This window comes from Lampetra fluviatilis, chromosome 14, assembly GCF_964198595.1.
Source record: "Lampetra fluviatilis chromosome 14, kcLamFluv1.1, whole genome shotgun sequence".
Lineage (NCBI taxonomy): Eukaryota > Metazoa > Chordata > Hyperoartia > Petromyzontiformes > Petromyzontidae > Lampetra > Lampetra fluviatilis.
Window position 1 is genome coordinate 1,707,887 of NC_136288.1, and position 26,165 is coordinate 1,734,051.

Genomic DNA, 26,165 nt, shown 5'->3' on the forward strand with positions numbered 1-26,165 from the left:
TCACACTGGGAGGAATTTTTTTGGCACAGAATGTTTTGCAGTGGCACAACATAGATGAATAGCCGTGCCGGAATTGGCTAGTCATCAGCACAAGTAAAACAGAAGGTTATTCGAATGCGTGATTTTGTCAAGAAGAATGGACAGCGATTGGCAGTAGTTGAGTGTTATGCCTGATATACAGTACGGTCACATTTCTGGCTCCACAGTCATTGTTTTGTTAACCATGCCGCGGTTTGTGCAGCAGTAGTGCTAAAAGTACTTTTAAAATGAGTGTCCATTTTTGGAATTTATAGTTTTTATTTCATAGTCCTGTTTCAATTCACTGCTGGATGAAATCCTCACTGCTGTTGGCCCTCATGGTTGTTTGACCATGCTTCACCATCCTGGTTAGTGTGCATTGGCGACATGGGGGGAAGGAGGAACCCATGACTGCTTCAGATGTCACTTGCCGCTGATGTTAGCCATGGCCTGGAATTGAACCTAGGTAATTCGATTGATAGCGCAGTTAACTATCCACTGCACCACCCCTTCCTGCCCCCAAGCCCCCCACCAAGTAGTTAGTCGATTTAACGTTCCTCGTTAAAGGACAACATTTGACTTTGCTTTATATAATTAACATTAACAGCTTAAAGGCTGTGTAATGATAGTGTTAATATTACATTTGGTGCCACGCTGATCCAAAGCTCAATCTGTGGACGTCTTGCTCACACGTCTGGAAACCCTGGGACTGTCACGAATCTGCTCCATTACACAATTGCACGTGTGCATTGCCTGCAACAAATCGTGTGCTTCCGGGGGAGGGGGGGGAGGCTGATTTATGAGTGTCTGCCGCTCTTCTTCACATAGTTTCCTCCGAGGCTTTGTTATGGAGCAAGGGGCGGAGAGGTGAGGAGGCTTCACAGCCAGGCCCTAATTACTCCTGCCTGTTAATCGCATTCTCCGGCTTCCTGTTTGCATGATTAAGCCACCCCTCCTCCTTCCTTGCCCCCCAGTTGAGCTCGCAGTCACTTCAAAGACTTTGTATGCAGACCTGCGTTTCCTCCATTGTTTTACTTTTTTCCCTCTCTTCTGAAGCTGAACTGATGAAAAAACGTCACTAGCTGGGAAGATTCAGTGGTCGTTTTAAACTCAGGGCACACGTGATGAACAACAATGCCCGTAGCTGACATGGCTGCTTACTTTGCCTGTCACATTGGTGTCACGTGTGGATATATACTTGGTTGTTGGAACATGTTTTTACGATTTAGGTGCCTGGGTTGCACAGAAAAAATGTATTTAAAATTTCCCTTCAGCCCCCCCTTCCCCAGTAAGTGATAAGTCTAGTTACATAAATACTTCTTCCTGCTTGTGCAATGGATGAGGTAATATTACTATTGGTCATGCAAAATGCTTTGGTGAGAATGTTGATTCTTCAAGTGTCACTTTGGAAGTTGATTATGGGCCAAGGCAGCTCGCGTAAGAGGCTGGCACCAAAGTGCTCACACTTCAGAGAAGGGGGTGGGGGGGGTAACGTTTGGAGCTTTGGATTTTAAGCCGTTTCACACTCCTCCATGCAATTTCTGCAACATTCCAAAGCCGTCCTGGGCATTGCACTAACGCGAGTCGGTCTTACACTTTGCTCTGAATTCGATCGCGGTAATTGTGCATACTCGGCCATGGCTTGTCTCCCGCCAGCACGCCCACGCACCACCCAATCAATCCTTGCTCGGCTGAAGTTCTGAAGCAATCCGCCTGGGCGATTGGGGAGGGCGACACGGGTGTTTGAATATACTTTTTTTTGCCCTCCAAATGATGAACACGTGAGACGGTCGAAATATAGACTCTGCGAAAATTCTACAAAAAGTAACACCTTGCTTTGGAAGATGTAATGTTGACTGGCTAATGCACTTAATATAATGGTTGCTCTGTGATAGGTATCACTGTATATCAATACATGCATCAAATTGTTCGTCTAAGAATCGATGTTTCTGTACTGTACACGTATTTGTATATGTTGTATGGGGTGGCGCAGCAGGGCAATGGTTAGTGTAGAGCACAGCTAACATCAGTGGCGAGTGGTGTCTGAACTGGTCCTGGGCGCCCCTTCCTGAACCCGCATTGATTGGAGTGAAATATGGTTGAGCAAAAAACAGGACTGACATGGCTTGGAGAGAGGCCTTAATCCAGCATTGTATTGACAAATGGATGTAAATGGTTTTAATTAGTATTATTTATACACTGTATGTAATGGGTGTACATGAAACCTGCAGCAATTTGTAATACAACTTTTATTATGTTAAAAAAAAATTCAATGCAATAATAATATTCAATGGCGACAGTGCATTGTTACGTTTCTACTTTATGGTCCATTCTAATTTCATTAAACGTTCACAGCCCTTTATCCACTGCTGGATGGCGTCCCCTCCCCACTGCTGTGTGGGTCATTTGGAGCTGTTTGACCATACTGCACCATGCCAGTCGGTGTGCGTTAGTGAAAGGGGTGGTGCAGCACCCAGAACTGGTTCGGATATCTCTCTCGATTTATCTTAGCTGTGGCTGGAATTCAAACTCGAGTCACGCGGTGTTTAAAGCGCAAGTGTGTTAACCACTGCGCACCCACTCCCCCCCGTGTTATATCATATCTGTAAAGTAATATTGACGTCTTCATTGCGTCGGCCATAATTAACATATAATCTGTCGAATTCAAACTATTTTTTCCTATTTACAAGTGCTTAAGACGCGCAATCAATATGTTTGATGGCGATTGAGACCTGATTGATCAGAAGTGTGTTTGGTTGCTGCATGGGAATTAATTTCACGTACTTTTCAGTGGCAAACGTGCTTTTACAGTGTTTTAATTAAGGGCAGGATGATTATCTTCCCTGGCACCATGCAAATCAGGCAGGCGACATCTGGACCACGTGGCAGGGAAACATACGTCAGGAGCAGGGGGATGCTATGTCAATGTGTCCGGGTAATCCCAGTGGAGCTTAAAAATTTGCATTTTGGATTAAACATTTGCACCATTTTGCTAAACTGTTGTAGAAGCGGATGATATGTAACATTGTTTTTAAAAGTGGATTGTGCTGATATACAAGAAATGAGAGGTGAAAGTGCAGTGCCTGTACTTTGTGTGGGTTAAACGGTGTGTTTTTGGCTGAATAACGATGCAGAAGTCATATTTCTGCACGAGTAAATTAACCTTGTTTTGCTGTTTTTGTATGTTTTGGACCCTCTCAGTAATGAGGTGTTGTTTGCAAGTGCACAGCAAGTCTCCTTGCGGCTGCACTGCTTGTAGAACGTACGACAATTTGCTTTGCACGTTATTTGTGCTTGCGGCTGTAAAGTGTGGTATACGATTGCAGTAAAGATGAGTAAATGTTTTGGAGACGGGGACTAACATTGAACTGCCCCCTCATTTTTGTCGCTGTCCCCTTGCCTAATTTAGTTGTTTTTCGATGTTGCTGTCCGAGATGCTTGTGTGTCTGGCCCTGGGGCCTGCCTTGGTTTTTTTGTTTGCACTTAAAAAAAAAGAGATTACACCCGTTTAAATGTTTAACAAAGCCAAGGCTTTTTGATCAATAACAATGGAAATAAATTACTTTGGAGAACACGCCTCCCCTGCATTCCTTTAATACCATTTGTGTTACATTTTTTTGTTGTAGGGACACTCACTGAATGAAACCTGTTGGTGAATTGTAGATTTTTTTAGATTCAAGAACGAGAGTAAGGAGACAGCCAAAGTTGCAAAAATGTAAAAGTTTCTGATCTGTCAACCGTATGTGCATATTGACCCTATGGCCCTGCTGGTGTTTTTACTGAGAGCCCAGGAGGTTGTTGATGTAATTGCAAGACTCGAGCTGTGAGGTGCTCTCACTCCCCAATGACTCAGAGTTGCCACGGTCTGGCAATGCTGTCACTTGAATGTCATCACCTGTATACAAAATATCATGATTTTCATGGCTCATGCGTTTTTGTCGTTTTCCTTCCCAACAAAATATGTATGGGAATTAACAACGGTGCATTTTAAATGCATTTTTCAACAGCTATTGCATATTAAAGAAGTGCTTTGCAAAATGTTTTCTGGAGTTAATTGACGACATGACGATATGAACGTAATTTTTGTAGTTCATTGATTTATTTTTGTGGAGTATAACTGACCACATGTGCCTCATAATTGTTCTAGGTTGTAAAGTTGCAATTATTAAATAGCTATAGCAGGTTTGTGATTGACCTGCAGTTGTATAACTTTTTAAGCTATTTCCACTGATTATGCAACAAAGCACAAAAACGACACAATTACATTCTGAAATGCAACTTAAAAGAATGGGATAATCCTCCTTGTGAGAATTAACATTGTATACTATGATGAAATACTTTTTGCATGACAACCGTACCATATGTATGTATGTTTGAACTTTTTTGAAATACAAATTAAAAGAATGGGATAATCCTCCTTGTGATAATTAAAATTGTATCCTATCATGAAAGACTATGTGCGCGATAACCGTACCAGATGTATGCTAAACTTCTTTCCCACCGTACATAGCTAGTCGTGCTAAAGGAGGTGCGCGTCTCGAATGCAAGTCTCGCTCCTCTCCAGCGTGTACACATTCACCAATGGCGGTCCGACTCTTTTTCCACCGTCTCTGATCCCCGCCACCCCATTGCATGTCGCGTCCGCTGTGCGTGCAGTCTCCTGTCTGGGCGTGTACAAGAAAAGCGGCCCTCCGGTGCCGCCTCGGCTGGGCCCCAAGCCCTTTGTGTCCGTCGGGACTCAGAGCAGCACGGAGTCGACGTCTGCGGCGGTGACCGCGGTGACAGCGGCGGCGGCGCAGGACGTGTATCTGGAGCACATGCCTCAGCAGGGGGAGGTGCCGGTGCGAGACGGACTCCTCCGTGAGCCCTGGGGAGGAGGGGGTGGCTCCGAGGTGGCACAGCCGCCACAGCACAAGCCCTGGTCTCGCGTGAGTGTCGCAAATGCATTTTCGCACGCGAACAGCTGCGGGTGGTTGTTTGTTTAAAACTAAAAACAACTATTTTGTACTTTGCCAGGCAAGGGCCACTGAGCTATCTAGCTCTTTTTCGTGTGGCTTTTTCTCCGGGTTCTCCAATTTTTTCCTTCACATTTTTGAATCATGTGTTCAGAGTAAATTTGGCCGCTATACATTTCTGCATGATAGGCCACTTGATTGAGCTGTCATTTGTGGCCAGGTCGCTTCTGAAAAAGAGCTATGTAGCTCAGTGGGCTTTCCTTTCCTGGTACCATAAAAAATTGCTTAGTTTTAGTTTATTGTTCCTGTGAAATTAACTCATTGATTCCTGCACCCATTTTGAGGACTGTCTGCCAGACTGACTTTTTGTCTCTGTTGTGTTCTCAGTCACAAAAAACATTTCTGCTTCTTCCCTGCTCGATGTTTGGAGTTCCCTCTCATTGTCTCTTTTCGCGAACTCTTATAACCTTGCAAAATTCAAGAAACATGTTAACCCTTCATATTACAGCTTCGACAAGTACTGTTCGTTGCTTGCCGCTTTACTCTATGGGCCTGTGCCCAGCTGCTGTGATTCTTCCCATGCAGCAATTGGAATACACGCAAAAACTCACTCATACATAAACATTCACACGATACACAGAGAATGCCCATCCATACACACTTTTATACCAATACCCGCCATTCGCCACTAAGTGACGGTGACGTCACCAGGCCAGGTGCACCGAGGCCACACTTATACCGATACTTACACACACACCTACCAGGCAACCAAGCTATACAAAGATCCCCCATATAGCCTTTACCAACTGTTGGGCCAAGTTATGTTAGCGAGCACCTATGAAGGCCGGCACTGCACACGAAGCACCACGCCCAGCCGCCTTTGTTTCCCTAGTGCTCATGTTTTACACACCACACCAGGTACTCATTTGAGCCAGAGTCGGCCTATGGAAGGCCAAGGACTTGTTCAAATAATCATCACTGGTATTGGTCATGAGTAGGAATCGAACTCGGGTCGCCGGGTTATCAGCGCTGCACTACCGTTCCCAATACTATAAATATATACTGACACCCATACAGACACATACCGATACGTAATACTGTACCGACACAATTATACATAATATATTATACGTAGTCTCTGAGTTCGCCCCCGTATAGCTGATGTAGACTGTTGCTGTGACCTATGGAGTTACTTCATAGCCCAGCTGTAACATTACTCCGTGCCGATTGTGGGCTCGGTTGGTGCAGTCTATATGTATTACCGTACTGGTACGAACTTTTGATGTACATTGTAGTGTTGTGTAAAAAAAAAATCCTATGGAATTTCGAAATTACAATGTTAATTTTAAATGCACATTAATTTAGGCTACACTATTTAGAAATTTTCATATCTATTTAATCGGCTTTGTGGTTTCACAAAATGCATTATTCAGAACAGTGTGTTTAATTTGTGGGGTGTTATAGCAATTTACTGTATTTTAACTTTTCAGAATGATATTATAACATTTTTTTCTTACGTGAATATCGGATTGGTTTTTATGACCAAAGTCACCATTGGAAAAAGGAGACGTTTAATCTCAACCTGGTTTCTGTCATTTACTCCAATTTCATCTGTTATGCTATTGGCATCATGTCATGAAACAAAGAATCGTTTTAGAGTAGCCCATGGGAAGAAAATACACACAGCTACCTCGAGAACCCTTTAAGTGACCTTTGGTGCACATGATAGAGGGCATCACTTTCTCACCTGCTACTCCACGTGAGAGTAATTTTTGTCACACGACGGCAAGACCAATGTTTTTTAATTGAGAGGCTGATGGGCGGTGGGATTGTCAGTTATCATCCGGTCGGTCTCATTCCTAATTTCACCATTTAGGCTTTACCACATCCCTTACTCATTATTTTTTTCACGGTGAAGCCATGAAATCGGCTCGTGTGCGCAGGTGCTATGCGGATTAGTAAGTACATTGTAGGATTGTGAGAGTTGGTGACAGCAGTTGAATCGGAATATTAATATACACTTGAGGAATCCGATGAGCTATTAAGCTCTTTTTCACAGATGTGCAGTATTGATCGGGTCCAACGATGATGATGATGGCGGTGACGAGACCGGTGGTTGCGTTGTTCGTGTGCACACAGACAAACTGTGTGACTATGAGCGCCTCCCTGGAGAGCGTGCGTGCTTCCCGTGACGGGCCCGCGGCAGGCCGCAGCTCGCCCGCGTGCCGCTCCATGGACCGCCAGGCGTCGGGCTCGACAGACGGGCCCGAGAGCCTAGTCTCAGACGAGTCGGGAAAGTCTCTGGCGTCGCCGGGCGGCAAGAAGCGGCCCTCCGTGGCCGTGCAGGTGGACATTCCCGAGGCGGCAGCCGCGGCAGCCGCGGTCGCGGCGGTGCTGTCGGATGCCGAGAGCGGGGAGAGCGGAGAGCGCTACCATTCGATAGGCGTGCAGGTGGAGGACGAGCGCAGGTGAGAGGTGGGGAAGGGAGCTGGGCGGATGGGGTGGGGGGGCCTCCTCATGCCGCCGCCACCAACATGCTCAGGTGTTTGACTTCTTTCAGAGCTGCTGTGAACCAGTGTTCATTCCTGGCGGAAATATGTTTAAAGGCTTAGTGGGTTTCCTCGAGTTGACTGTTCGGATTTAATTGTATTGATCTATTAATAAACAACCAGCTTTGTGGGTGTTTTTTTTACAATCAATTTTTTTTTAGTTTTGTGTTAAAGCTTGCATTCTTCTAACTTTTACACTGCAATGTTGTGAAATCCGAATGTAGTGTTTTCCAATATTTTTAAGTTACATGACTAAATCCTCATTGTGAGCAGGAGTCTTTATCTTGCGAACATTTAATCACTTAAGCACATTTTCTGGTGGCCTCTGCTAAGGAGCATTTGCTTAGTTTAACCACACTAAGATCATCTATTATCAGGAGGTGGGGGGGTTACCGGATTTTCAAAAATGCTGGATAATCACATTATTATTTAAAATAGCTTGTTTTTGCACATTCTTGTATGACATGTTGTAGGTGTTCTTATGGTGTTTTAAATTTGTTTATTACCTGAAAATGGCATAAACAAAACAAAATATCCTACTTTAAAAAGTTACTATTTACTGTACCATACTTATTACTCCAACCTCGAAGAGTCTGCATAGGGTAATGCATTTTTACATGCGGTATTTTCATTGTTTAAGTTGTATGTAGTGTATAATGTACTATATATAATATTTAACTCTATCGAGCATAGCTATTTTGTGTGTCGCGCACATGAGTGCCGATTTGCTGAACTGGTGTTACAGCCTTTGGAGCGGTTTTGCTGGATCGCACCCGGAACTGCCGGATAATCATGGAAGCTGGATAATTGCGTGCGCCGGATAATTTATGATCAACTGTATTTTTAGTTGTTCCCCAATGCTTTAATGTTATTGTTCACACGTGTAACTTTTTAAAATGTATACTCTAAGACTCGCTTCATCCACTGAACACGCACTTCAAGTGCTCTTATAGATGCCCACATGCTGGTTGGTATTTAGAAAATGCATGTTTTTAAATTGTGTAAATGTCAATAGCAACATTTGCTGCAAAACGAGCAGTTGCCAGTCTGAGCAGGTAACGATTGGAACAATTCTATCGGTAAATCATTGAAAGGTATCAAGTTATTGTAAGGTATCGTGGATGATTCTCCTTACTGTCTTGGCATAAGGTCATATTTTAAGCTTATGCACTTAAAACGTACTCTGAGAAACTGGCATGAAACACGATACCTGCCGTAAGTTTCCAAAGGCAAGCTGCCAAGCTGTAAATGTTTTTACACCTCCGCGTTCAACGTGCAGGATAAGGTTAATCCTTCCGACACATTTGTTCTTCCCCACACAAAGGGCCCATAGCGCATACAGTAGTGTGCGCTCTGCGCAATTCACTTTGCGCCCTGTGTCTGTGGTACGCCAGTTGTTCCACGGGGGGTGCAGCAGTTGTGAGATGTTAATTGCCTCGCCTGGTATACAGGAGAAGTCGTGGGTTCGATCCAGACCCTGACGCCTGTATTTTTCGAGTTTGCGTGTTCTCCCCATGGTCGCGTGAATTTTTCTTCGAGTTCTACAGTTTTTTCCCTCCATATTTTTATAAAAGTGCGTTTGGCGTATTTGGCTGCAATAAATTTTGACGTGATAAGCCGCCACTCCATTGGGCTATCATTTGTGGCCAGGTTGTTTCTGAAAAAGAGCTGTATAGCTTGGTGGGCGTTACCTGGTAAAACATGTTTTAATATCATAATTACAAAATAAATAACATTTAAACCTTATGGGTGGCCCTCCAACGTGTGCTTTGCAGGTATGCACCTTGTCTCGATATGCAAGACGCGTATCTGATGATAATAATGAATGGTGTGTGGTATTGGCAGAAGAGTCGCTGTTTTAACCTTGCAATTGAAACACTTCGTGTATGGTTATGATGTGGGTTACTTTTATGATATTATAACTGCAATTTGCTTGAAAATCAAATTAAAATTATAAATGTCGCATGAGTATTTTTTTGAAAAGTCGATATGTAGACTATTTTCTTAATCTGCCTTGAGAGTACAGAGTGGTTTTGCAGATGCCTAAAAAAGGCACAGTGCCAGTATATATTATGATGCATTTTGGCCATTGGTTAATAAAGTTAATTGTAGAGGGTTTTTTGCAATTTCATATAGCACCCATGACCACCTTGTAATTGAATCCCGTTCGCTCAGCACAGTGTTTTTTTTACAGAAGGAAAACTATAAAGGAAGCATGTGGACCAATACATTTTTGTTTCCACAATAAATAGGTCCGCTATTTGTCTTGTACATCCCGTGAAATGTCTTTACTCAACGGAGACATTCATCCTGTGCCGTGTCAGAGCCGGCCGCTACACAAGATCCAACAGCGTGACCACCGCCGTGCAAGCAGACCTGGAGGTGGAAGACCTGGCCCGCCTCTCGATCTTCACACCGGAGAAGGTGACCCGCTCCGCGTCGTCGTCCTCCAGGGCGAGCCACTCGCGGTCGGGAACGCCCGTCGCCGGCCACTCTGCCTTCCAGCACGTGGCGCAGCAGGCCTCGACGGAAAAGGGGAGCCAGACCCCGGCGAGCAGCGACAAGCCATCGTACAGGGAGGGCGGAAAATCGGGCAGCCGCGCCGCTGCGTCGAGCGTCGACCGGAGCGGCGTACGCCGCAGCAGCTCCCAGCAGCAGCACGGCCGAGCCGTCCTGACGCAGGAAGACTGCGGAGGCCAGGCCGCAAGTCTCGACGGCGGCCCTCCTCCCAATGGAGGGCGCGTGTCGCCATGCGTGCGAGACGGCCGCTGGTTCATGCGGCTGCTGCAGAGCGAGACAGAGCGGCTGCAGGGCTGGTGCTCTCAGATGGAGGTTGAGACTCAGGGCAAGCAGCTGTCCGAGGAAGGTGAGGGGGCATCCTTTACGATTCATTTCTGTCCTCGTGATTTTTAACACTCAACTAAAACTATTGCCAAAGTATTTTTATTTTAGCAGGTAAGGCCTACTGAAGCATTCTTCCCATTTATCCAAAAAAAAATTTGTCTCCCGTGCTAAAAGGAAAATTCAGCGATTTTTTGTTTTCTTTAGATCTTGAGTGGCTTTTAATTGACCATGAGAACATAATTTGTAGTGGTAGGAATTGAACGTCCTTCGACGAAAATACCTAACATTCCAGTTTTGTAAATAGTTGGTTACAGTCAGAATTAGACTGCATATTTATGGTTGCATTAGGAATGTCATGCTGAGTTTATTGCTGTTCTATTTCAAGTACTTTTTATTTAATGATAATATGCATTTGTCAGTGTTGTGGTCATGATACAATAACTGTGCAGCATGCTGCCAATGACTGTACACTAAACAAATTATATCAGGTTGTGCATAGCCAGAATCTTTGTAAACAATTCCACTTGGTCACCTTTAATCAAAACGTAAAGTTGCCTTGCTTATAACTGAGTTACGAGAGATGACTGCACCTTGAAAAATCTTTCAGTTAAAGTAAGTAAATGAGTTAAAGCAAATAAAAAGGAAACATGGGTTTGTATAGAACTGTTTGAACTGGAGAAGGGTTTACCCTTGCGAGAGATTACTGGGATGTGTGTGTGTGCGCGTACGCCTCCTGCAGTTCTGGGGAAAATTCGCAGTGCTGTAGGCAGTGCGCAGCTTCTCATCGCCCAGAAGTTCAAGCAGTTCCATGGTCTCTGCCAGCAAAATTTGGTGAGTCTTATGCTCTGCGCTTGCACCATTTTCCCTCCTTGGAGACTGAAGCGTTGCATACATATCACCTCCTATTTCAGATGATCTGCCTTAAAACAAACACTTTTCCCGCCAGCCGTTTAATTGGCTTTCTGTCAGTACTGTAGATGGAATTGTCTAAATTCTTTGGGGTATTCGCACACCAACCCGAACAAAAGCCCCCCACATGGCTAACCGGACCACACCCATATCCACCACATTCGAGCTATGCCCCTGAGCTATTGAGAACCTAATTTGTAAAAAAAAAACACCAGGGCCTGAAGAAATACTCGAATATAAATTATCAAAACTGCTTACCAAAAGGAACCACTGCTACACTGCCACGAAACAAGTGGCGTGAGCCGATGGAAAACACGGCACAATGTTTGTACCGTGAACAATTATTCAAGTCGGGGTTTGGATTAAAATGATGACGCAAACAGGAGGTGAACAGGAAGAGTGTGGGATGCATTTGTTATACAAATTTATTTGAAAATGAATATCAACATAGCGATGTGCGTGATTAAAATAGCACCGCAAAAGATGCCTTTGCAGTGGGAAATACTGACCATAGGTGAGAAAAGATGCTGCAAGTTGCTCTCCACGTTTCGGACAGGGGCCAAACAATGGGCTTATCTGTCATTCCGTCAGGAGCTGAGGGCAACTTATACCAATTTTTTCTCACCTCCGGCTGGCGTTTCTTACGACTGAGGCATCTTGCCTCTGCAGTTTTCTCTGCCGCATCTTAAAAAAAAATTCAAATACCAATATGCCTCAAAGTACATTTTCAATCGGTGCATAGTACTGCTTGCTGTGGCATATGCATCAAAAACAGAGCCAATGACAAACACATTAAGTAAAGGCTGTAAAGGGTGTAAATAAGCATGGTGAGATGGAGGCTTGGAATTCCACTCGGGCTCAGAAAGAGAAACGCATGGAACATGGAGCAAACACCATTCAGACATCATTTTGACTGTTAAAAAAAGAAAGTGGCTCGGAACAGAATACACCATTAGAAGGAATAAGGGACAATGCATTGGACGAGACTGGTGATGAAATGACACCCATGGGAGACGACATGCCCAGGAGGATGGACACCCAAAATATGGAATGATGAGGAGGGAGATGCATTGTTGCATTGCAGGACTGTTAGATGCTGATGGCATCGGGAATACTTCATCCAGCAGTGGATAAAGAATGTATGCCCGTGATGATTCTCTGTAAGCCTTGTATACTTGAGCAGCATTTGTGTTAATGGATGTAATTGAAACAAATATTTGAAGGTTAGCTCTTGCTTTATAAAAGCTGTTTTGTGTTCGGGCACCCATTGGCTTACCAACAACTTAGACAAACTGTCCCTTTTCTCCTCGCTTGGCACAATACCAATAAATAGTTTAAACTTACCTTAATTACTCACGACATGTTCATTTGAATCTCAAATACAGTACCTACACTCGTTTTGTGTTTGTTATTATATTTTGTTTAATTTTTAAGTGGACCAGAAACTGTCAAAATATTGCACCACATACAAGTGTGACCCGAGTGGTGAGTCATTTTCTGTAGTTATTTTAACTCTTAACACTCTGCTAGTGACATACAGGCCTTTTTGTGTATATTTGTTCCTTTATCTTCACGCAGCAATCTCCATTCTATATTTTTCTTAAGACTATACATTTCTAATACATTAATAACTGTCCGTTATATATATCCATAGACTAAATATATATTTATGTCTGCCTATTGGCCTCCAGGACTTGCGTTGATAGCCAACGTTTGTTTAAATGCACAAACTCATAGTTTTTTTTCTAAATAAGCCCAAATAAGTTTGTATTATTTTAAACCCATATATAATTGTGTGTCTATTGTAAACAGCACACACGCCGATTGGTATCGCCCATAAGATGACCGTTAACTTTTACTTGCTGCTTTTCAAAAGCAGGTTGTGACAAAAGTTCAGTTTAATCCGGCCACTTCCTTTTCATTACAGTGCCCTCCCATGTGCCTTTAGGTTTTTTTTTGTTTTCATGCGACCACATGTGAAGCGGTGAATGACTTGTCTTCCAAAAGTGGTCAAACCAGTTGGGGCAACAGTTGTCACGATCACATGTTTGAACGGTTTCTCAAGCTGGCCCGAAGGACCCAGTCAGTATGTCAAACACCTCTTCCGCAGCTCGGAGGCATAGGTTTGACGAAATTCAGTGACATCTGAACTCTTGTTTGTCACACATCTTTCTAGTTTGGCTGACGTACTTAAATACATAACTGTTGAGCTACCCCCACTGAACTATGGCCTAGTCGTTTGTGTAGTTGACCTACCGTCTGTTGTAGTGGAAATTCTATGAAGGTGCTTTTTGCAGAAGGCTGATTACTTTTTACGTGGTAATTTACAAATAAAGATATGTCTTCCATTGTTAGTTTGAAAGATGAGTTATATTATACACTTTCATTACACTGGTTATGCATCATTCCTTTTCTTAAAAATGCATTAAGTATGCATTTTAATACAGGGTGCACAGAATACAATGTAGACCGCTATAGGAAGATCGATGTGAAATATACAGAGATAGGGGTAGACTGTTTAAGTCATGATTGTATTTTTGGGTTTGTATAGCATATGAGTGTAATGTAAAGTTGTACCCTATAACCCTACTCCACCTTATGAGGCCAAATATTATACTTGGACAACGTTACTAAAATACGATTACGAATCGTTGCTCGTGAAAACCTATTTATTAAAACAATTACCCATTTGGCTTAGAATTTGCACTTCTAGAATGCCTCGCTAAAGTTTTTGGTTGGAGTGCCATTTGCACCTCTGACTTGTAGTGGAAATAAAGTTGGCCTCCATATGAACTGTAACGTACCCGTTATGTTCTTACTGTTAGTTTAATCGGATTAGTTAAATGTTTCATTAACCCGATTTAACAAATGCACTTGCGTGCTCGCAGTGCTAAGAATGAATAGCCTCAATTACTTGGGAATGCTAAACATTAGAATAGCATTAGTGGCAATAAATGTTTTGCTTTATAAAAGGAGGGATGGGTGACAGGTGCCCAGTGTAATGGCACCGTGTGCATATCTCCTATGCTGTGCCGCATGCACGATGTGACCTTGTCGTCTTATCTTGTTATGCATCTATCAAAATGACCACATTGTGTGGGTCCAAAGCGCTGCCACAGGGGACTTTACAAAGAGGCACGGTGAAAGAAACGATCGGACTCTTTGTAATTATAACAACTTACTGTCCTTGTTTGTGTTGCTTTGTTTCGTTCCTGTTACAACCACCACCCTGTGTTTAATATAACAATTAGAGATTTGATATTTGGAGTTAGCGCAGTGTAACGGTGAAAAGGCAGAGGATTCTTTGGTTCCCACACAGTTGCCATGAGTCGCTGTGTACTTTAAAGTATAGAACGCTGTTAGCCATTGCGTACATACGCTGGGGTATTGTTGACTTTCCTTGTTATCGAAACATGGCCAATTTTTCAATGGCGATTCCACGAGGCTGGCCAAACATCAAGCGGCCTCAACTTTCTTCCCTGAAACACCGCACCGAGCTCAACCACAGCCGCCCTATTGTGCCAATCACACCATCTATCATCCGTCTTGGAATTGTATTCCGTTTCCATTCTAATAGTCAAATACAATTCCAGGTTGAAAACTGTGACAATCCACCCAGCACGAATCTTAATAGAAACGACAAAACGTCATAAATGAGTAACCTATCCGAATTAAATACAGATTATTTTTTTACATACTGTGAAGAAGAGACAGTCCAAAACGTCAACTGTTTTTTTTACTTTTAAGGCCACAGTGTTATTGACTAACGTGTCACGTTCTTGTGCACCACTACCGAACACAGTATCACCAAAACAATGTTTCAAATGAAATCGAATTATATTTGCAGCTTACCTTTTTTAAATGAAAATGGTATAGCATTGCCTAATTCCTTGACATTCTTATTTTACCCAAGGCTCAAGTCCACTGCACATTGCAAATAGATCTCCCACCACTGATACCCAGAGAACGAGCCCCCTCCCCAGGAAGGGCCAACGTGCTAATTACTGAGTATCAGTTCTACACAATTGAACGCCCTAACCCTGGCACCAATGTTAATGATGCTGTTGTGGGAATGTGAAGGTAAATTAATACAAAACAATGGGTGTGTGTGTGTGTGTTCACACACAACACATTCCTCCCTGTCTCCCTACATCTGTAAGTAAAATGTCAAACTTCGCATTTTCATTACTTACATGGTGGGCAAAGTGATCCGTTTTATCTTTTTAAGGTCGGCCTCCTGCTAGGGCAGCAGTTTGCCCCCTGTTTGTCTTGCATGCAACCTCCTGCTGCTCCGCATAAGGAGTGTTTTAATTAGACCCTTGCTTTGGTGTTCAATTGGGGAGAAAAGCTATTCATATGAGGATAGTTTTGGACTTTCATCAGCAAATCAGTGCCCAATTGCAACTCAAAATAGGTGTTTGGCTTTATGAATAAATATTTTCCAAGTGCAAAAAAAGACAAAGTATATTTATATAGACGTATGAATGTGTTTATTTGTAGTTTGTCGTTTGACCGGATGAGAACTGAAGAGGCAAAGTCAAAATTTTCAAGTTACATGGGTTGCCAAAATGTAATGGCATGAAAACAATTCCATCATTGAAGCAAATAAAACCACGTGTTCATTATTGTCTGAGAAGGCATGTCATCTACAACTTGTAATCAATGTTAATGTTTCCAGAGTGAAACGGAAACAATGATTTGTATAGTTTTAAACGAAGCACTGATATACTTTAACACTAGATTAAGTTGATAGATTACAAGTCGCACTTTGTAAACGTTTTAGTTTCGTCGGCTGTGTACATATTTTTAGTTTATATTGTACAGTTGCTAAGTTGCCTTATGCATCCATGTTCATATGTTTTATTCACGCTTTTAATTTTGAATTGCTAAATTTGTGAGGCTGCCTTGTTTTCTCTATTTACTCTTGTATTTGTATTCAAGACATTTCGCGACGGCTCTTGCTTTGGAGTATTTGGACAACTTTTACTTTTGAGCATCTTGTGAATGTGCAAGGAAACTGCGGAGTACCTGAGGAGACTGCTCAAGTCCGCAACCGTAGAACGTCCGCAAACCTTACTTGCTGTACTGTCGCATTGCATCACGACTTGGTGTTTCACACACGAGCGTTAGCTGTTGCACGAGCCGTCATCCCCGACATCCCAAATTGGATTTGTTCGTTGCGAGGGGTCGATCAACCGGTACGTGACGGCCTCTGTGGCCAGCTGCTTTACTCGAACCTTAACACCTTAACGGTTCGTATTTTGCACAAATGCAGGACCCGGACGCCACGCCTCGCCCCACCTCCACAGACCTGGCCGGCTTCTGGGACATGCTGCAGCTGTCCGTGGAGGACGTGAGCACGCGGTTTCACGAGCTGCAGCAGCTCAAGGTGGCCGGATGGATTCAGGCCACGCCGCCGCCACCTCCTTCCGCCAAGGTGAGGATGGGTTGCACTGTCGTTATGAGCCCTGACACGATTCGCCTTCCCTGCTACCGACGTGAACTTCGCGAGCAAGCTTCGAAGTTCACGTCGGTTGCAGGGATCGATTTTCGTAGGTGAATTATGTGCCTGGTTGTATGTTTGCACCGTTAAACCCTTGGCGAGCAGAAATGATGTAAAAGGTGCTGCCCTGCAATTATTTGCGCATGCTACTGCTTGTGGAAGAACCTCCACTGTAGAGGAAGCTCGAGAGAGAACCCCCTGTCTAGAGAGCCCCCCCCTCTCTAGGGTGACCTATTCTGTCATGCGAACCAGACAACGTCTTGCTCGAAGAGGTGGAAGTACCCATACGTTACCCCACCATTCCCGGCCTCCCGATCTACTGTCTACTGATCCCATTCATACTGCCGAGTGGACAGAGGCATTAATTATCAACTCCGATTGGGAAAATTTGAAAATAAGCTGACTAAAAAATATTTTCAAACTTGCATGCCGTTTCTTAACTACTTAGCTAATTTTACAAATGTATGTGATTAATGCATAACTTTGATAAAATATACCAAATTAATACTTGGCATATTAATTATTTTAAATTTAGATTTAAACAAATTTCTTTAGAACTGCTTTTTGTGTGTAGTTGGTTGTTCCTTTCCCCTGCACCTCCAATTATCACATGGTTGGCTACATATGGTGCGAAATAAGTTATACATACATGCATACATTTGCATTCAATTCGAAATCCCCACCGTTGAAATCTGAATTAACTTGTGAATAAAGGAGGGCAGTGAATATTTTGTTGGAAAAGTATTTTTGGTAACTAGCCCCCCCCCACCTCATATAACCATCCCCATAACCGCCTGTCCCCCTCCCCCACACAACCTTAACATAGATCGTAATTGGCACCACGGTGGCGATGTTAACTTCCTCGCCTGGTATACAAGAGGTTGTGGGTTCTATCCCGACCCCGACGATGCCTGTATATTTGGAGTTTGCGTGTTCTCCCCGTGGTCGTATTGATTTTTCTTCGGTCCTCCGGTTTTTCCCTCCACATTTAGGAACGTGCGTTTTAAGACTTTGGCTGATTGAAATGTCCACACGATGAGCCACTTCGTTGCGCTATCATTTGTGATAGCCAGGTCGCTTCTGAAATAAAAGCTGTATAGCTCGTTTGGCCTTTACCTGGTAAAATAACATGAAAGTGTGGGATTTTAGTCTAATTATATCCGTTTTGTGGGCTGCGCAGGAAGCGGGCCGCCAACTGGCGACGGCGGGGTCGGTGACGTCGCGCCGCGGAGGCCGCGCCCTGCGGGGCTCCCTGAGCCGCGACAAGTCGAGCAGCGAGTCGGCCGACAAGCAGCGCGCCGAGGAGGCACGCAAGCGGCTCATGGCGGCCAAGCGGGCTGCGGCCGGCCGCCAGAGCTCTGCCACGGAGAGCTCCGACAACATCGAGATCTACATTCCTGAGGCGCAGACGCGGCTGTGAGGCGGCGGCGAGGGGGGGGGCCTTGCCCTCTCACGCCCGCCAGCCCCTGTCCACACCCACACCCATCTCCCCGTCATTGGCACAAACCCCAGGTTGACACTGTGACTGGATCACAGCGAGGCAAAGCAACTGCAGAGAGCACCTTTTGAGCCCGACGTGTAGTTGTTATTTTCAAGTGGAGCTACGATGTAGCCCCGTATTTTTGCAGCGAAGAAGTCGACAGTAAAAATGCAGAAATTGCCGCCTCGGAGTTTCCCCAAGGCCCTTGGACTTGCAACCTCCTCCTACGCACCGTCGCCGCAACACAAGCCTGCATTGCGAATTGTAAAGAAGGCAGTCTGTTAAATTTGGATTCAGCATTCTACAATTCATTTGCGATGGAGATGTGATACTCCAGCAGATATATTTTAATTATTTGCCATTGGACATTTTAAATGAAACAACCCACTCAATGAAACAAAAAAAATCGTCTCGTCTTATATGAAACCAATAACATTTATACACAGTTCAGCATCGCCAAATTAGTAGCTTGCAACAGATGCTTTTTGGTCTGTGCAGAAGGTCTTTAAACGTGCGGATACCATGGATGAACATCAGAGACTAATTGAGTGAAAATTGGACTTTGAGCAAATGCACTTGTGCAAAAATGAGTGTACTACAGAAGTAGCCGATGTATGTTGTTTATTGCCTTCCTATACAGGTAAATATAAAGAACAATTTTGAATAAAACTACATTGTGGCTTAAAATGTTCGTGACTGCAGGAATTAATATTCTTTGGTTCTTTCGGTAAAGTAACGTAGATAGAAAAATAATGATAAGTGTACTGGCAATCTATTTTTTAGACTGTAGCCTGGTTATTAAGTTTGGTGAGCGTATTGACAGTCTATAATAGCATACAGTCTACATTAGACTGCCAGTATATTCACCCAGCTTAATAACCGGGCTACAGTCGACAGTACTATTTGGGTCTTTCGGTAAAGTCACGTAGATAGAAAAATAATAAAATACAAAATCACGACGTTTTCATCGCAACACAAGCAATCGTCTTCAGGTGACAAAAATACAGCGGGCAGACTGCTGAGGCAGGAAGAAAAATGTTCTCTCTATCTTCGTGGCTTCACCGAAAGACCCAAAGAGTTTGAATTCCTGCAGTCACGAAAAGCTTGAAGTCAGGAGTCTACATTAGTGTTTTTATTATTATTTTATTTGTATTCACTTTATTATTATTTTTCTACATTACTTTATCGAAAGAACCAAATAATTTGAATACAACTAATTTAACATTCACATGGGGATATTGTTATTTTTATTTAGTAAATTGGAGACCACACAACCAGGGGGGGAGTGTCCATTGCCATGGTTGTAGCCTTGGTTGACCTGTGGATGCCCATGTTACACATTTTGCCTTATGAAGTTATTTTGTTCGGCTGTTCTATATTGTGGATTAATTTGGGCTTCATCATGGACCAGTACAAATGTGTAATGTGTTATATAAATGGCTCTGGGTGCAAAGTTTATACAATTCGGAGCAGCACTATGTGGAATACAACCACATTTCTAAACAATTGCCTCTAAAAAAATCAATTGTGAATTTGTTGGGAATCTTAGCTTTTGAGTCCTTTTTTTGTCATCGAGCATTATTGCACGAATATTTGTGCATCACGTCTAGAATGACACATTTTACTTAATGTACAACCTAACAGAGCCCAGGGAATAGTCGCGATTTTATTCTGTAATGCCACCGATAAAAAAAAAAATTGCAGCTTGTTCCTTAGTTGTTGGTGGCCAAAGTTATGCTTTGTATTAACAACCCTTTAACCTATCCTTTTGAGAGGTTTAATTCCACAATCCCATGTGCAGAGCGTGGAATGGTTCCAATAGAATACATACCCGGTGCTGTTACGTATCTGTTGAGGTGTGTGCTATATTAATTGGAGCACACCAGAATAATGCGGGGTGGGGGGTGGTGAATAAAACCCACATGGCCAGAGCTTCATCGGCTCTGTCCAGTCATATGTTATCTAAATTCCTTGTGCGCACAGTTGGCAGGGTTGTGCACTGGCTCCGGTTCATCCATACAGGTCCCACCACGGTTTTAATAATTGCAGGTGATGAGTTAAGAGTCCTAGGAGGGTGGAGATAATGTCTTTTGCGCCAGTGGGTGCCGAGCTCACGCCAGACCTCTTCTCCCTCGTGGATACATGGATTTCTTTTGGCTATAAAATCTGAGATAGACCTCATCTGAATTGGAGTAATGGCACATGACCGTTGGATATTTGAAGCACTCTTTAAGATTGTTTAATAATTTTATTAAATTGCACGTGAGAGACTCCACATCAGATGATGTAGTCTATATTAGTTGAATACTGTGAATATTATTGATATTTGCCCAACTGCTTTGAGTTAGATATCTGCATTCCTGCTTTTCTAATGGTGGGCGATAGGCTTGGCTTAGTTAACATTAACACACAAATAAGCATAAATCAATGGGAATAAATAATGCATTACAACTTATTTGACCAAAACAGTGCTAAGTCACAAACTACTTCAAAGTGCATATACGATCCAACACTATCTTTTCTATACACTTGTGGCCATTATTTTCCATAAATCATCAAGAAAACTCCGGTCACTGCATCGCGCACTTTCAAATGTGCTTATACAGCTATTTGGAATGCTCTTCCTGGCAATATTAGGAAGCCACTGGAGTCGTGCACTTTTAAATCCTCCAGATTCACAAACTCGTTTCTTTAAAACTGCTTCTTGTGTTTAGTTGTCCTGTCCCCCACACCTCTGATTTAGCACGGTTGACTACGTACTGTGTGAAAAAAGTTCAATATACATAGTACAAGTGTGTTGTATGCCACAACAACAACTTAGAACTCTTGTAAACTGTAAATAGAGAACACTAATATGATAGTGCTCATGGGGGGTGTTTTTATTTTACAGTGGTTCAAATTGCAGCTATAATAGATTTCTAGAACAGTGCTTGATTTCCCCATTTACAATAGTTTTCCAGAAATGCTCCCGATTTCCTTATCTCAAATTAATAACTAATTTGTTTATTTAATCGTGCTAAACAGTCAAATGTTTTCCATATGTTATACTATTAATGATATCTGTATAGCTTCAGGTATTTATTTTGATATCAAAAATAGGCACAAATGGCCACTCCCTGTTGGGTTTGATGCAAAGGCAGCTGTTTGGAAGATGCCTTTTCCAGCTCGTGTTTATGTAGCAGCAGTTCTTCGTTACTTCCAACACCTTGTGATCGTGTTCGACGGCTATTTCTTTCTGTAAGAGTGTTTGTCTTTGTACTCTTTGAAGGTGTCTGAGATGCATAGTTAGCCAAGAAACCCATGGCCCATCACAGTTTGGCATTCATGTGCGAAACAGCCTTTTCCATTCATATGAGATTAACAGTGTACAATGTATACACGTTCGTGATGACCAACTATTTGGGAACGTAAAATCTGAAGGTTGTGGCTGGCACTCTTCATTATTGGTAACTTTTATTAACAGTCATTTGGATAGCATAGCCGATTACAAACATATTCACCGAGTAATGTTTGGTATTTTATCATTCAACATAAATGTATACAGTACTGCAATATATAATTTAAAATTGCATCCATGCTAATATTCTGAAATGAGGATTTTGCAGTGTTGCTTGGTAAATATAGCACAATTATCAAGTGATTTATAATCCTAATATTACACACTAAATATATACAAGTACAGCGTACGTTCCTGATAAAATTGAACAAAAATGTAACTGTTGCAGTTGTTTACATAATAATTATTTGTCAGAATAGTTTAATAATCACTTCGCTTAAGGCTTTATGCTCACCGTTGGGTGTAAAGTATGATGTGTTGCCACTTGCAGCTTCTCTTTGTAATTGTTTTTCTTGTCTTCTGACCTTTGCACAGTCAATTTTAAACGAGGGTATTTGTCACATCCGAGTGTCTTATACTGGTAAATAATATATGTATATATGTCTGTGTCAGTATGTATGTATATTCCTATATAATATACATATATAACTGGGTATTTAAATCAAAAATAGTGTAAATTAGGATGTACAAGTCACTTCAGTGGCATTGTTTGCAGTGCATAGTAGAATGACAGACTGAGACTTGTAGGGCCTATGTGCATTTGTGAATACAATTATACCTGCAATATTAATTGGTTTGTAATTGAATATATGACTCTGATTTACAATGTAGATGCTCTTTATTTTTCCCGTGCAGCTTTGCAAGAAGCATGTTGTTGTCGCACTGCATGGAAGCTGAAGAAAATGAGTTTTGTCAGTGGCACAGATGGCAATGTTATCGGGTATCCCTTGACATGGTATAAAACAAAGCAATTAAGGGCTATTACACAACGTTTAAACCCTTATGTTTACCGACGTTAGCTCTTTGTATATGCTTTGTAACATTCTCAAGCCCCTACCTACACTTGTTCTGCTCAGTCGTTGTACTTTGTATCGTTACCATGGGGTTTATCAGGACTAGTTCTCGGTATTTTGCTATTTTTTTTAGTTTAATTGTATTTCTGCTGGGTCCAAGGTAGGATTTGCCCTTAAAATTGTACTCCTTTGTCTTAAAACATTCTTTGCATTCTGATGACCGAAGAAGAGAGGCTGATCAAGTATAAGGAGGTTTGCAGCATACCCTTGTCCTGTGAGAAGAACTTACAGTGCAAGTTGCCTTCATAACAATCATACTTTGATACTTCCAGAATGAGGAAACGCTGACGGTGGTGTCCATCGCATCTGGTCGCGTGTATTTGTGCATTGCGAAAAAAATTGGTATGGACACAAAAAAGGATGCAACTCAAGTTTCGACAAGTGATTCACTATTTCCTTGCAGTGCTGTCATCTTGTATTGATTGGGTGCCAAACAAGTGATTTGTATGTTTTTGCCAACAATGGTTTGTTGGTTTGATTACGACCCAGGCCTATCCCATCAACCCCTCTTTATCAAATCCCTCTTTTGTGTTACTGTCATCAAAAGTACACCACTTAAAATAAGCCACTTCATTTCAATTATCGAGCATTGGTTAAGGCGCTTTATCAATCTCATGTAAGATAAGATGGTACAGGTTAAGCCTCATTGATAGCTCCACCGGCGAGGGTGTATTGAGATGCTTCTCTCCATTGTCAAATCAAAGTCAATGCTGTGTGTAATGACAACTATTATGCGGATGCCCCCACACGTGCATGAATTGAAACGGGGGGCTCCACGTAGAAGATTTGAGAGTAACACCTCGGTGAAAAACCCTGTTAAGTGAAATTGTCGGTCAGAATAGGTTTCCTGACATTCTGTAAGTATCGACAGCCATGTGACATTAGCTTCTGTCAACTGACGCTTGATTCGTATGTAAACATTGGGTGTATTACTATTCGTCATTGCAGTCAATGTACATGTTCAAAACGAGGAAATTAACAGCAGAGGAATACATGAAAAAGTCAAGCCAAGGGTGTGTGAAGAGAGGTCTGGACTGGTGCAGTGTTTGTAGCTTCGGCTCAGCATTAGTCTTTATCTAAACAAAGTTGCATGGGAGAACCTTTTTAAAATCACTTATGGACATTATTCATGGGTAAACAATACAAATTTAAAATGTTTCAGTGTACCAAAACAATAACGACCTTAAATGTTTGCAAGGTCATTTAAATCTTCACGTAACTTGAAAATTCTAACCACTTTTGATAACATCAAGTTTCTACAGTTTTGAAAACTTATACTCTACATTTCCCCCCCCCCCTTCCCCCGTATGCACTATCACAAATACAACTTTTAACAGATTGCTTACATAATTAATGATCTTTTAAGTATTTTGTAAACAATTATAACCAAAGTTTTCCCTTTACTCTCACATCTGGAATCCCCGCGCTAAGAAAATACAAATAAAACTTGCAGAGTACTAATTCCCACCCAGCAACAACTTGCAGGTCTTTATTTCAGGAAATTTTTGACAAAAATCACAACATTCGTGACATAAATTATCGTTGTGAATGGTATAACAATAATATAGTGTTTACCTACATTGAAGAATGTAATCCAGTTATTTATTAAGAACATAATTGTATCAAGCCATGTATAAAGTAATGCTTTATTTTAAGTCTCATTACAGAATCACAATGTGTAATGTATGGATGCTGTTTAGATAAAAATAAAGTGATATACAATACACACACAAAAATTGCAATGTCTTCGATGTAGTTTGAACATTTTTCACTCATGGCACTAAATTTTCGGTTCCAAAATCCCAAAGTTACCACAAATGACATTGTATGATGTATTCTTACAGTAAAGCATTGCTGTGGGCTGTTTATCTTCAGTATTAAATGTTTTCAATACAGTTACGTATAGATACAAGTTTTTAGGTTACAATGTAAGCATAAGCACTATAAAATTTCTCAAAGTATTAAACTAATCTAAATTCAGATACTGTAGTACGGTTTTGCTGTGGTTTGTCATCTGTACTTGCACATTGTTCTCAGTCGCCTGTATTTTTACTGCATATTCCCACTGTGTTGCTAAATGCTATTTTCCCCCTTTTTTATTTTTATAAGAGCGTAAGTGTTTTAGATGTTAAGATTGTTAATTACAGTTGTATAAATGACGTGTGGTCGTTAATAAAAAAAAATGTCAGAAATGAGGCCCCTCCCCCCCCCCGTTTGCCATTGTGCTGAGCTTCTACAAAATGTTGGTGCCAAGAATGCGCATAAGTCCCCTGGAGGGCACGCAGATTGGCATCTTGGAAAAAAAAAGTGAATTCTTAAAGTTAACTTTTTTTGTTAAGGTCTTGGAACGTTGGTAGAGGCAAGCGACATTGTAAAAAATTCAGTTTAATTTTGCCACAACTGTGACATTAATGAATGTGTGTTAATGAATGCTCAATGCACCACTTATGTGTTTATGCTGTGAAAACATGTGAATGCGGTGTTATTGACAAACGTTAGTTTTGTCTAAGTAATGTTTTCCTGTAAATCAAGGTGCAAGTTGCATCCATCCTTGATATTAGAACAGGATATGTTTTTATTAACTAATCACCATATCACAGAGGTCTTGTCTCTTATATGACTGCAGAGCGAGTTGGCGAGTCTGCCGAGTACAACACGCGAAATGATTCACGCGATCAGTCATGTCTCAGTCGATCGAATTCCATCGCGCCAAGCATGATACGTGGTGCGTAGATTCGTGCAGGCAACCCATCATAACACGGCAGTGTGCTTTTTTTTCCCCAGTTGTCTTGACTCTTGCAATATTCCCCCTCTCTTTTACATACATAACCAACGCCTCCTTTTTGTTCTTCGCGTCAGTAAAACGTTTAAGCCGCATCTTCACCAACGACTGCGAGGTGGAACCAGATCTGGCCAATGCGTCACAACAAACAGTGGGGCCCGAGTTGTGGCCAGTGGAATTTGTTGAAGGGTGGTGGGTGTGGGGGGAGCGAGTTGGGCTGTCCGCGGCACGGACCACGTTTTTTATGGCAAGTTGCCCCCCTTCCCCCTTCTCCCGCTCTGCGCGGCGTGGCCAACAAACAATGGGACCCGCTGGACCGACGGGGCCGAGGGAACGACGACGCCGCCGCGCGCGCGCGAATGCGCAACGCGATTTGGCAATGCGTCATCCATGAGTTGCCGTACTGCCAAAGTTCTCAAGTACTGTCGTGTCAATGATGGGGGTTTTTCTGAACAGGATGTACTGTACTTGGTTTTTTGTGTCATACCGAAAGCTACACACACTGACACACCGCAGCAGCGTTGGTCTTCGTCTCGTGGGGTTTTTCTCTTCGCTCCCATTATTTTGATACGGGCCTTTTAAACCCGTCAAACCGGTTTGGCTCTTGACAAGTCATCCCATATGTGTGCCTCTGCGCGCACTGGGCTGGAGTGAACAGAGGCAGTAAACGTCTCAAACTGAGCGTGCAAACTATAAAGTGCTACCGCAAGGCAAT

General features: G+C 42.4%; 1 protein-coding gene across 2 annotated transcripts in view; it reads left to right on the forward strand.

Moving 5' to 3' along the window:
* The window catches only part of LOC144935787 (disks large-associated protein 3-like), a 46,340-nt gene extending 21,476 nt beyond the window's left edge, over window positions 1–24,864 (forward strand). For both annotated transcript variants that reach the window (XM_078862536.1, XM_078862537.1), the window contains exons 2-7: window positions 4,675–4,946; window positions 7,113–7,441; window positions 9,847–10,388; window positions 11,106–11,197; window positions 16,551–16,712; window positions 17,959–24,864. In XM_078862536.1, coding sequence (XP_078718662.1) covers window positions 4,675–4,946; window positions 7,113–7,441; window positions 9,847–10,388; window positions 11,106–11,197; window positions 16,551–16,712; window positions 17,959–18,198 — 1,637 coding nt within the window. In that variant the 3' untranslated portion in view covers window positions 18,199–24,864. The remainder of the gene's footprint in view (window positions 1–4,674; window positions 4,947–7,112; window positions 7,442–9,846; window positions 10,389–11,105; window positions 11,198–16,550; window positions 16,713–17,958) is intronic.
* Window positions 24,865–26,165: the final 1,301 nt, after the last annotated feature.